The sequence below is a fragment of the Festucalex cinctus genome, chromosome 1 (genome assembly GCF_051991245.1).
Source record: "Festucalex cinctus isolate MCC-2025b chromosome 1, RoL_Fcin_1.0, whole genome shotgun sequence".
NCBI lineage: Eukaryota > Metazoa > Chordata > Actinopteri > Syngnathiformes > Syngnathidae > Festucalex > Festucalex cinctus.
The window spans coordinates 4,951,432-4,965,068 of record NC_135411.1 but is presented as its reverse complement, the minus strand read 5'-3'; the positions used below and the strand labels follow the sequence as shown (position 1 = coordinate 4,965,068).

Below are 13,637 nucleotides of genomic sequence, written 5' to 3'. Positions count from 1 at the left end.
GCAGTAAGGATGGTGTTGGATGACAACTATTTGACTGACTCAGAGAGTGAGAAGGAGGCGTCCGATTTATCATTCAACTTGACATCCTCTGATGACGAGGATGTTGAATATGTGCCAATGGAAGGAGAGGAGGAAGAGGATGAGGAGGAAGAAGAGGAGAATAATGAAGAGAATGAGGAGGATGAGGAGGAGAATAATGAAGAGGAAGAGGAGGAGAATAATGAAGAGAATGAGGAGGATGAGGAGGAGAATAATGAAGAGGATGCAGCGGAGAATCAGGTCAGGACACAATGGCTTTCCAAAGATGAAAAAATGGTGTGGTCGCCTCAACATGACGTTTCCAGGCACTTCATTCTTCCACCCATATTACCACCTGGCCCAACAAGATATGCAATTGCCAGGATCAGCAGCCCCAAAACGGCTTTCAATCTGTTTTTTCCGGATGACATCGTCCAGCAGATTGTCAGCATGACAAACCTGCAGGGGCGGCGCGCCATCAGCGGCTGGAGGGACATCACAGCGGAGGAGCTGCGGGCTTACTTTGGGCTGCTGATCCTGGCAGGTATGTACCGCTCTCGCCATGAGGCAACGGTCAGTCTGTGGGACAAACAAAAAGGCAGGTCAATATTTTTTGACACCATGCCACATGGGCGGTTTGCTCACATCAACCGTGCGTTACGCTTTGACGACCGCCTTTCCAGGCCACAGCGGCACCACCACAATAGGCTGTCACCCATTAGTGACTTGTGGCACAAATGGAACAGCCTCCATTCCAAATTTTTCAACCTGGGGAGGGATGTTTGCGTTGATGAGCAGTTGGTCTCCTTCCGGGGCCGCTGCACTTTCAAGCAGTACATCCCGTCCAAACCCGCTAAATATGGAATAAAAATATGGACCGTCTGTGATGCTGCCACATCGTACGCGTGGAATATGGAGATCTACAGCGGCAAAGCTCCAGGAACGCAAAGAGAGCGTAATCAAGGAATGCGTGTGGTTCTCAGCCTCTGTGACCAGCTGGAGGGCCACACCATCACCGTGGACAACTTTTTCACCTCCTTCCAGCTGGCAAAGGAACTGAGCAAAAAGAAAATGTCACTGGTGGGAACGGTGAGAAAAAACAAACCGGAGCTTCCTCCAGCGCTCATCAAAACCAAATCCCGACCAGTACTCTCAAGTCTTTTTGCCTTTTCCCCGACGATGACACTTGTGTCGTACGTACCAAAAAAAAACAAGAACGTTTTGATCTTGAGTACGAAGCACAGGGAACCGGAGGTGGAAGATGGTAAAAAAAAAAAGCCAAAGATGATCCTTGACTACAATAAATGTAAAGGGGCAGTCGATCACCTGGACCAGGTAAACACAGGTTTTGTTATTGTCAAAATTTTCCATCAAAGCTGTCTTGTCATATGACATTATCTGATGTTTGTTTTTTTTGTCTGTGTGTCTTATTTGCAGGCATGTGGCACATATTCGTGCCGCCGCCGGGCAAACCGATGGCCCATGTGCGTATTTTACCACATGCTTGACGTATCCTGCTTCAACGCATACATCTTATTCCTCCAGGTGGAACCTGGGTGGAATAAGAAGAAGTTGTACAGGCGCCGCCTCTTTCTGGAGGAAGTGGGCATGGCGCTTATAAAAGGTGATGCTGCAACGAGAGCTCCGGAGGCGGCTGCAGAGGCCCCAGTGATGGCCACGCCGCAAACACCCAAACGTGGGCAATGTGGCCTTTGCGAGACACCTGTTCGGGCATCAAACAGATGCAAAAAATGTGGCATTTTCTTTTGCCAAAAGCACACGCAAAAACTATGTTCAAATTGTTAAAAAAAATATATATATATATATAGTTCAATGGTTCTTGTTTGTTGTGATAGTTCAGTAGTTTGTTGTTTGTTGGTGTGAGTTTGAGTTATATAAAGTCTGTTAATTCTAAATTCTTCCAGTTGTGACTTGTTGACTTTTTTTCTGATACCACTGAATATTTTGAGTGGTCGGCAGTAAAAAAAAAAAATTCATAAATGACTGAGTTATCACAATTCTTGGGGGGCGCCAACTGTTGGCGCTATTACCGAGAGAGGGGTAAAAGTTTGGAAATTGCCATTGTAAAAAAAAATGAGTGTTCCAAAAAAAATTTGATGTTAGGATTCATTAACATATTCAAGGCTCTAATGACATGATATGAAATATTCCAACTTGGATTTGTTTTTATATATTACACACATCATAATTATTTTCATTCATAGCGCACTATTGCTTTTATTGTCCATAGAGGGCATCCAAAATCAATCAATAAATAAAAACTATATATGTATCGATAGGTATGACCCCACTGAACATTTTGAGTGGTCGGCAGTAAAAAAATATTCATAAATGACTGAGTTATCACAATTCTTAGGGGGCGCCAACTGTTGGCGCTATTACCGCGAGAGGGGTAAAAGTCTATTTAAGCCACGAGGGTTTTAATTAATTCACTCATTAATTTACCTTAATTAAGCGCAACCGCTTCATTCCATTTTCACGTGTCGTCTTGTGCGCAGTTCGCATATATGCCCATATGAACTCGGCACTGATTTGCAAACCGGAATCGATTGTCACTGACTGCCGTCTTCGTGAATGCTGCAGTTGCAACCAGTGATATTTTTGTCGCCGAAAAATTGACATCAGAATTTTCGTGACTAATTGTTTTTCCTGACGAAAATTAAATGAAAACTAAAATAGAAGCCATTCATTCAGACAATAACTATGATTAAAATTGACTGACAATTTCGGCAATGACTAAAATGAAAATGAAAACAACACAGTCGTGAAAATTCACACAATTCAATCAGAATGAATGAGAAAAGAACCACTCAGAAAATGTTGTGTTCACTGCACGTTAACTCAACTCAACTTTATTTATAAAGCGCTCTAAGAACAGGCATTGCTGTATACAAAGTGTTGTACATAAACATAAATTGTGCAGCTGTAAGATTAATCTCAAGCAATTTAATTATGCACTTTTTCTTATTCAGGTGAAAAGTTACATTATTGTCAGTTGAACATGATTCATTGAAACAATAACGACACCATTGTATGAAATGTGTCTTGCGTGTTAAACTAAAGTCACAAATAGGTGTGCTATAATTTTCTGCATAAAAGTTTAAACGTATGCTGAAGGAAAATAGACTAAACTGTGAATATAGTCGACTAAAATTTGATTAAAACTAAAATACAATACAAAATAGAAATTATGACTGAACCTTTGTTAATTTTAGTCAAAAGACTACAACTAAAACTAAATTAAAATTTCTAGTCAAAATTAACACTGGTTGCAACAGCAGTTCAATGTAATAATTAGAGGTGTGCAAAATTTCTGATTCTTAGATTATTCACGATTCGGCCGTGGAACAATCGAGAACGATTCACAAACGTCCAAATTCCGATTATATAAATATGCCAAGGGAAGCGAAACTAAAAGTGAAGCGGAGCGAAAAGTACGCGGAACTGAAAAGCAGTAGCGCGCGCGGTCTTCCGGACGCTTTTTGGGACGGACCGAGAGTACACATCCACAACTCACGCCTCGAGATTCAAAACAACAACAAGCATGGCTGAGCTGACCAACCCACCTCTTCGTCAGATCAGACCTGCTCCGAAAAGGCAAACAACTTGAGGCGGAAGTATCAGCTAGCTGGCTGCAGTGCGTCGGTTAGCGTTCTACAGGGCGCCGCGCAGTGATACGAACGAACGAACAGAAAAGTAGTGGCTGGCGGTAACGGCGTCTGACTTTATTCAGAAAAGAGTATTGTGGTGGAAATGTATCACGCTTTTGAAAACAAATAGTTTTTAGAAGAAAAACGCTTTATTTTCGAGACCCCAGCCAGCTTGCTGGACTATTTTCTTTTTTATTTTCTTCTCGTCCAACGCCGAACCAGAACGCGTGTCACAGAACGCTGTCAGAAAGAAGTCAGTGCTGATCGCACACACGGGAGGTGAGGATCAAATTGAGATTCATGTTAAAAAAGCCGAATGATCCCTTTAATGTATACACGTTCATGTTTACACAAGTTAAAAAGCAGAAAAGCACTTGAGGGTTTTTTTTTGTACCTCTGAGAAACTTTAATGTTTACATGTTCATCTTTACACAACTTAAAAAGCAGGAAAGCACTTTTTTTTTTTTTAGGTATTTGTATTGAAGTAGTAGTTCACATTGTCTTTCATTTATACCTCAGTGCACTTTTGAGTGGATAAAAATAATATATTTTTGCTCAATGCTGTTTTATTCTGTTGAAGACTGAATATACTTAAAAGCTGTTGTTACAGAATGAGGACTTGAGTATTTTATTTACTGTTTTGAACTGTTAACTTGATACTGAAATAGTAGTTTATGTAAGCCTGAGAGGACTTTGTACTATTTTTGTAACTAATGTACGAAACATTAAAAGCACCAAAATACATTGTTTTTTTTCTGCTGCCTGGGGGGGAATCAATAATCGTTTGATAATCGAATCGTAGCCTCTGAATCGTAATCGCAATCGAATCTTGAGGTGCCCCAAGATTCCCACCTTTAGTAATAATGCAGTAATCATGACAAAACTGTGACTGTTTTGTAAAAAAAAAAAAAATGTATGTGGGAAACAGTGATATGTATACCGACAAAAAAAAAAAACAATTTGTAGTATTGTACCACCGTTTTAATACATAATTGGTATGACTGTCTCATGACTGTATAATCGGCCCCTGTCCGGAATCAACCAATCAAATCAATTTATTTCACTCTTTAAAATAACAGTTGAATTTAATTACTGTGTACAGCTATGAGGACTGCAGTGATTTTTTTTTAACGCTATTTAGTAGTGCTAAGCAAGGGAGAGTAATAACAAGTGTACAAACCTGTTTTGTGTAGCACAATTCGAGGCTGCTCGCAAACATCGTCCAGCGGTTGAAAATGTTGCTCGTTCTCTTCTTTGACTCCAAAATGTTCCTCCTCGTCCTTTGGTGTCGTTCTCGCCGACATTTTGGCACAATAATGCCAACAAAGTCACACTTGGTCTCTTCCTGACCAACGTGTTATGTGCTTCTCTTTGTTCGCGGCTAGCGAGCTAAGCTAAGCTAAGCTAAGCTAAGCTAAGCTAAGCTAAGCTAAGCTAAGCTAAGCTAACTCGGCCGAGAAGCATCAACGCGCACCGAGACGAGTTTAAACGCACGCCGACATTTAACAAACGGTGTCGCAGACCTTCAAAATGGTGATGGGAGTCCTGTGTGTTCAGTCCAACACCAAATAAGAACGAATGAATTAGCAGAGGACGTCTGATGAAACGCGATGTGGCCGCCGGCCACGGCAGTGAGCACGTGAAGGAAAAGTAGACGTGCGGCGGAAGTCAGGCAGGACACGCCCCCGCTGCGTTACGATTGGCTGCTGGAAATTGTCCGGGGGCTTCAGAGCAAGCATTGTCATCAAGTCATCGACAGATGTCGCCATTTTTGCTGCGGTTGGAATCGAAAGTCTCATTCCCTTTTTCAGTGTTTTGATCCCGATACAATTGTAAAGTTTAAATGCCCGTTTAAATTTGATTTATTAAAAAAAAAAAAAACAAGCATTTTGAGGTAAACTGAATGTTTATTATGAGGGATGAGATTTAACCACCAAATGTTATGAGTTTAAAGGCCCAGTCTGCCGGTTTCACTCAGGAAAATGCACTTTTTTTAAATGCAGGATTTCAACAAACAAACTACTTGTCAATTTACATATCTGGGCTTCTCTTAATTTCTGGGGGTGATTTTGTCCTATAAACCCCCACCACCCCAGCCTGTATTTTGCCAAAAAAAAAAAAAAAAAAAGTGTTAACACCCCTCCAGCCAATGGCAGAGCAGGGTGGGGCGTGTCGCAAACGGGGCAGGGCAAAATTGTCGGCTGTGTGACGTCACTCCCGCGGCAATTTGAAAGCACGCATGGATTTTTTTTTTTCCACTCACTAATTTACACATGTCAGCTTCTGTGAGTGAGTTAGTGAATATACGACTACTACTACTACTACTACTACTAATAATAATAATAATAATAATAATAAAAATACGTACGTGCTGTCAAAACCCGCGAGAGTGACGTCCCGCAGCCGACAAATTCGCCCGGTTCCGTTTGCGACAATCATTGTAAATTAACATTTTAACCTTGCCCTTTGTCTTTGTAAATACCTTAAAACCAAACTAAAATAAACAAAAATGCAGATTCTTAGACAAAAAATAAATAAATCTTGAGCAATAGTGTTGCAAATTATTGACCAAGGAGCGTTAGAGGTGGGTCAACCACCACAGCCCCACAACATTCAGAGCCTTTAGGAATTCCGGGCGGATCTCATCCACCCCTGGGGCCCCGCCACCGAGGAGCTTTCCAACCACCTCAGTCACTTTGACCCCAGAGATAGGAGAGCCCATGTCCGAGTTTTTGCCTCAGCGACCGCCGAAGCCGCGTTCCGCTTGGCCAGCCGGTAACTGTCAGCTGCCTCCGCAGTACCACAGGCCAAAAAGGCCCGATAGGACTCCTTCTTCAGCTTGACAGCAACCCTGACCACTGGTGGTTCGAGGATTGTCGCCGCGACAGGCACCGACCACCTTACGGCCGCAGCTCCGATTAGCCGCCTCAACAATGGAGCCTCTTCGGGCTATGCCCGGCGCTCCCCATCTCCAGAGGTGGGTGCGTGTAAATATACACAAACATACACACATACTTAGTGTCAAGGTGTGGGGGTGTTGGAGGCAGGACCCAAATGCAGGGGTCAACAAAAACAGGGCAAGGCAGGGATGCAAGTAAAAAGGGGGATTTAATTAACAAAAAATGTAAACAAGGGACTATGGAAAAAATTAACAAGATCAAAAACAAACGCATGGCATGGCATGGCACGGCACGGCACGGCACGGCACGGCACGGCACGGCACGGCACGGCACGGAAAACAGGGACATGAACATGAACAGGCACAATGACTCCCCCAAGAACCGAACGGAAAACAGGTGACTAAATACACACAGGCTAATTGACAATGACTAGACACAGCTGGGCGAGACACAAGTGGCAAGGGAAGCTGATTGGTGGATACACTGGGAAGGGAAGACACACTCAGGTGGACGTGGTTTGACATAACGGGACAAGGGAAGAGACAAGGAACACATGACAAACAACCAAAAACAACAAAAGAAAACAAAATCCCACCCCCCACAAAACCAAAACATGACACTTCGTATGAAAAGTCTCAAAATCAGGGAGGGATTAAATATTTCCTACACTCTTGTTTTTTATTCAAAATCATTGACACTTTTACAGCACACCAGACTCACTTCCCTTCATTTTTTTTTAAGCTTCAAAGATCGCTGCGATTGTCACCGGCACACTCGTGTCTCTCAGTAAGATTTTCACGAGAGAATCTATTAACACAAACACTGCAACTGAATGGTTCCTTCTCAGTTCTCACTATACGGGTTTTTCCACCGTCGGAACTTTTGGATAACTTTTCAGTTGACCTTAGTAAAATTCAGTTTGGGTGTTTTTCCACCAACAACAATTACCAGATTAATTAAATTCCCCAGGTGGCATCCAAGTGCTATCTCGGCAGCAGGGTCTTGCTGAGCCAGGCAGGAACTTTGAGGGGGCGGGCTGCAATGTCCACGGCTGATTGGTCAAATTCAGGGGCGTTGTCTCTACATCAGCTGAACTTTTACAACCAAGAACTCCCTTGACCCAAAACTCAAAGTTCCTGGTCTTGCTGGTGTCAAAGCAGCTCATGTGTTCTTGTGTGTTTTCGTAAATTTGACATGTAAGAGAAACTTCTTCCACAATCTGAGCAGGAATACGGTTTCTCTTCCGTGTGGCTTCTTATGTGTCTTTTTAAATATCCTTTGTGAAGGAAACTTTTTCCACAGCATGAGCAAGAAAAAGGTTTCTCGCCAGTGTGTCTTCTTGTATGTGTTATTAAATCTGAGTTGTGAGAGAAGCCTTGACCACAAACTGAGCAAGAAAAGGGTTTTTCCCCAGTGTGTGTTCTTGTATGTGTTGTTAAATTTGACTTCGAAGAGAAGCTTTTGCCACAATCTGAGCAAGAAAAAGGTTTTTCCCCAGTGTGCGTTCTTGTATGTCTTGTTAAAATTGACTGCTGAGAAAACCTTTTTCCACAGTATGTGCAAGCAAAGGGTTTTTCCCCAGTGTGCCTTCTTGTGTGTGTTGTTAAATCTGACCGCTGAGAAAACCTTTTGCCACATTGTGCACAAACAAAAGTGTTTTCTCCAGTGTGTCTTCTCAAGTGAATGTTCAAACCTCCTTTTGAACTCATTGTTTTCCCACAGTGAGAACATTCCCAGGATTTGTTGTCAGTGTGACACGACCTCTCACCATCAGAGTGTTCACCATTACCATCCAGATCATCATCATCATCATCATCATCGTCGTCATCATCATCAAAATCATCATCATAATCATCATCATCATGAGAAGAAACGGACCTTGTGTCATCACTTTTTGCTCGTGATGATCCCCAATGGTATGCATCACTTTCTGGAGTCATGTTTTGAGGAGTTGAGATGCTGTTTGGAGGCTCCGCCCCTCTGCCCTCCTCACTCTCACCCTTGACTTCATCTTCACTCTTTAAAGGGGCGAAGGTCATTGGTGACTTGGTGACGTCATCCTCAACCTCCTCCTTTTTGACGCAAAGGGGATTTTTTTCTTCTTTAAAATAAGGATGCTCCTCCTCCTCCTCTTTCACATGAGGAGACTTCAGTTCCTGTTCGTCAGGACGAAGATATTTTTCACCGACGTCTGCAGGACACAAAGAGACAAAGCCAAATTTAGGTTGGTTAAGCGTGAGTTGATGTGTATTATCGTTTCTACAGTGGCACCTCGACTTGGGCCCACCGCACACTCGGATTTGCCAATCCATTAAAAAAAAAAAAAAAAAAAAAAAAAAAAAAAAAAAAAAAAAAGTTTGCCGACAACACTGCACATGGAGCACTTTGATCTATGGATCAAAGGATGATCTAAGGTTTTTCACCAGTTTGTGTTCTTTTGTTTATTGCAAACGTTGACTTCTGAGGGAAACCTTTGTGGGAGCTATTTCTTTAAATTTTCAGTTAACTTTATCAGAGATGCTACTGACCCTGGGAATCTTCTGAACCATTTGTTTTTGTGACCAGAAATGTCAACGTTTAATATTGCAGGCGTTTTTAAATTTGGGGGAAAAATATTTACTTTCGAAAACTTGAGCAATATGTCACTTTTTTAGATGACACAACAGATGCAAGATTGGCTTTTGTATTTTAGAAAAAATTGACGCCAAACACCTCCCTCCTTTACTGTCAATGAATATCGACTTCAAATGTTGGTTAGTGGCCTCCTTGACGACTAATAATCTCCATCGGTATCGGTCCTGAAAAAACATATCGGTCTATCTCTAGCCCTTATGTCATGATGACTTTGTGCTTGTGGTGGTCGCCAGGGGTCTGCATCACCTTCTGTCGTCATGTGTTGACGAGTTGAGCTGCTGCTTGGAAGCTCCGCCTCCCCATCCTCGTCTTCATCTTCACTCTTTAAAGGGACGAAGGTCAGTGGCGACTTGGTGACGTCGTCCTCAACCTCCTCCTCTTTGACACGAACGGGCTTTTCTTCCTCTTCGATGTAAGGATGTTCTTCCTCCTTTTTAACATTCGGAGGCTTCATGTCCTCTTGGTCAGGACGAAGATATTTCTCAGCGACGTCTGCAGGACACAAGAAGACAAAACACACATTTGGTTTGGTCAAGTCAAATTTCAAGTGTGAGTTGATAGTACTGTCACAATCGAATTTTTTTTTTTTTTTTTTTTTTTAGAATCCATTCATCTCGAGGGTGTGCGCTCCTTCACCACGTGTCCAGTGACGAGATGAAATGTTCAATATTTCCCCCTTGTTACATTGTTGCAGCCAATTTGTTGATCAAAATAGCACAGGGGGAAAATCGCTTTACCAAACATCTGTGTACAAAGTAGGGGTGGTTGGGGTGGCATGTATTTGTAATTGTAGTTTAACATACAAGACGTATTTAATACAACAGTGTCTTTATTGTTTAAATGAAACATACTGAACTGACAATAATATAACTTAGTTTTCACCTAAATTAAAAAAAAGTACATAATTGCTTGAGATTAATCTTACAGTTGCACAATGAAATAAATAATTAAATTAATTAAATAAAGTGCAGTGAACAGTGAACACTTTGAGTGGTTCTTTTCTCCAACCCGCGTTTCATTCCTTCTGATTGGATTGTGTGAATTTTCGTCACTGTGTTGTTTTCATTTTCCTTTTAGTCATTGATTAAATTGTAAGTCAATTTTAGTTCTAGTTATCATGTCAATGAATGGCTTCTATTTTAGTTTTTGTTTAATTTCGATCTGAAAGAAAAATTTCATGCTGAAAATTATTCGTTGACGAAATTAGCACTGCTCACATGCTGGCAGCACAGGATGACGCGGCACACGGACTATTTTGACCAGGTCTATTATTAATTTACTGATGTAAAATGTATTTACTTGTAAAAAAAAAAAACACAAAAACTTGTATACACACTTCGAAATGTTTGCTTTGTTCTTGTTTTGTTAGCTTATTCTTGACTGCACAACCGATTTATATTTCATGTACAGCACTTTGTATACAGCAATGCCTGTTTTTAAGACGCTTTATAAATAAAGTTGAGTTCATGAATGCTACAGTGGCAACTAGCGATAATTTCGTCAACAAAAAATTGTCATGATTTTTGTGACAAACTTGTTTTTTTCAGACAAAAATTAAACGGAAACTAAAATAGAAGCCATTCATTGAGACGATAACTACAACTAAAATCGACTGACAATTTTGTCAATGGCTAAAACGAAAACAACAGAGTGACGAAAATTCACACAATCCAATCAGAATGAATGAAACGCGAATTGGAGAAAAGAACCACTCAGAAACTGTTCACTGTTCACTGCACTTTGTTCAATGTTCAAACATGGTTACATTCATTGCGCAGCTCTAAGATTAATCTCAAGCAATTTAATTGTGCACTTTTATTTTTTTTTATTCAGGTGAAAACTAAGTCATATTATTGTCAGTTAAACACGTTTCATTGAAACAATAAAGACACCATTGTGTGAAATGTGTCTTGCGTGTTAAACTACAGTTACAAATAGGTGTGTTATAATTTTCTGCATAAACGTTGATATGTATGGCGACTAAAATGTCAATACTAAAATTGGATTAATACTAAAATACAATCAGAGGACTAAATTATGACTACAACTTTGATACATTTTGGTCAAAAGACAAACTAAATTGAAATTTCTTGTCAAAATTAACAGTGGTTGCAACAGCAGTTGAATGTAATAATGCAGTAATCATGACAAAAAGATTAATGTGGCAATATTGTAAAAAAATGCATGTGGGGAAACACCGTTTTAATACAATAATATCCTGGACCTTAAAGTGTTCTTCAAATCGCACACGTCTGTTACAGACATTGGTATGACTGTCTGATGACTGGATAACCGTCCCCTGTCCGGAATAAAGTTGAATTGAACAGCGCTGAAATTTCTTCACGCTTTATAGTATTTATAGTTGTGCTTCAGAAAGGGAGAGTAATAACAAGTGTACAAACCTGCTGCGTGTAGCACAATTCGAGGCTGCTCGCAAACATCGTCCAGCGGTTGAAAATGTTGCTCGTTCTCTTCTTTGACTCCAAAATGTTCCTCCTCGTCCTTTGGTGTCGTTCTCGCCGACATTTTGGCACAATAATGCCAACAAAGTCACACTTGGTCTCTTCCTGACCACGTGTTATGTGCTTCTCTTTGTTAGCGGCTAGCGAGCTAAGCTAAGCTAAGCTCAGCTAAACTAAGCTAAGCTAAGCTAAGCTAAGCTAAGCTAACTAGACTGAGAGCACTGAGCTGGATAGCCGACAGCCCACACAGTACAGAAGACCTGCGGAAGTTAAGTCAGGCAGGACACGCCCCCGCTGCCTTATGATTGGCTGCTGGAAACTGTGCGGAGGCTTCAAAACAAGCATCGTCATCACGGCATCGACAGATGCCGCCATTTTTTATATATTTATTTTTTGCTGCAGTTCGAAAGTTCCATTCCCTTTTTCAATGTTTTGTTCCCGATATAATTGTAGAGTTTTAAATGGCACCAGTTTATTAAAGTGGATGTGCAGTTTAAAAATTCGCCATCAAAGTTGAACAAGCATTTTGAGGTAAACTGAAAGTTTATTATCTGGGATGAGATTTAAACCACCAAATGTTATGAGTTTAATTACTGGTCTTAGTTAGTAGTAAATGTTTGGGACAGTATCTGATGATATATTATTGATATATGCAATATTTATTTGTACTGCAAGTTATACAAATGACTTTTGGCCAGTTTTTCTCATCTGTGGCTCTCACACTTTCCTTCAGCAAAGTTTTGACGCAACACTTACCTTCCAATGAAGGTAAAATGTTCGTGATGACTGATGATGACAAGCCATTGAAGTCAAGGAGGCGGACCTCAGAGCCAAGGAGTAAGTTGAGGGCAGGTACCAACTGACTCCTTATTTGTAGGGAGGGCACTAATGCTGATTGGCTAGGGATGTAAGGTATTGCCACACACTTCCCACCAGGGGGAGCATCATCTCATCAGCGCCACACTCAGAAGTACAAATGCAATTGCATTGTACTGTCGCTTCTCTTAATGTGATCATTTTTGTCGGAACGCCGCCTGTGAGTCGCAGCAGTGGCCGGAAACGGAGCTGGTGTGTGAAGCCCGGAAGTCCAGGTGGCATCTACTCCATTTGATGTGTATTTTGATTTCAAAATGTGATGAAAGGTTGTTTGACGACAAGAACAATCTGCCTGCAGAGGCAAAAGTGCCACATGAACAGAAATTATATTACTACATGCAAAATGAAAGAATCAAAACCAGGTATGGACACAATTTTGTTCTGATGTCATCTGAATATTGTATGCTAATCGTGTCAAAATTGTTATATAGAAAGATAAAATGTGCAAAATGCACTAGCAGATGGCGTGTTAGCTAGCACGGAGCTGTGGTGGTTGAGTTAGCAACAAAGAGTAGGACATTTGCGTCAATCATTTCAGTGATAACACTGTTCCACAAAAAATTTTAATCGCAGATGGCTTTGTGTGTCTGAACGTATTGTCGACGCTTATTTGGGGAAAATTGCAAGGTGGCTTTATTTCTATTTCATACACAAGGCAACTCAATGTGCTTCACACAAGCAAATACACAACACCTACAAACATCAACAAACGACCATTAACAACATTTAGAAGCAAACAAAAATAACTTCCTAAATTACGTGCAAAAAAAACAAACATTGACATTCAAACACATTAACAGCAAATTTAATATTTCCAGGTTGAGTAGTTTTGAAAGCATTACATTTACACTTTTAAGATGCACTGACACTTTTACAGCACACCAGTCTCACTTCCCTTCATTTTTTGAAGCTTCAAAGATGGCTGCCATTCTCACCAGCACACTCGTGTCTCTCAGCAAGCTTTTTACAAGAGAATCTTTTAGTACAAACACTGCAACTGAATGGTTCCTTCCCACTAGGGGTGTTAAAAAAAATCGATTCGGCAATATATCGCGATATTACAGGACGCAATTCTC

General features: G+C 40.9%; 1 protein-coding gene across 1 annotated transcript in view; it reads right to left on the bottom strand.

Moving 5' to 3' along the window:
- Nucleotides 1-13,637, bottom strand: part of LOC144006603 (uncharacterized) — a 47,729-nt gene that overhangs the window by 26,275 nt on the left and 7,817 nt on the right. Inside the window, exon 3 of the mRNA XM_077505534.1 lies at nucleotides 7,755-8,780. Within this exon, the coding sequence (XP_077361660.1) occupies nucleotides 7,755-8,780 (1,026 nt within the window). The remainder of the gene's footprint in view (nucleotides 1-7,754; nucleotides 8,781-13,637) is intronic.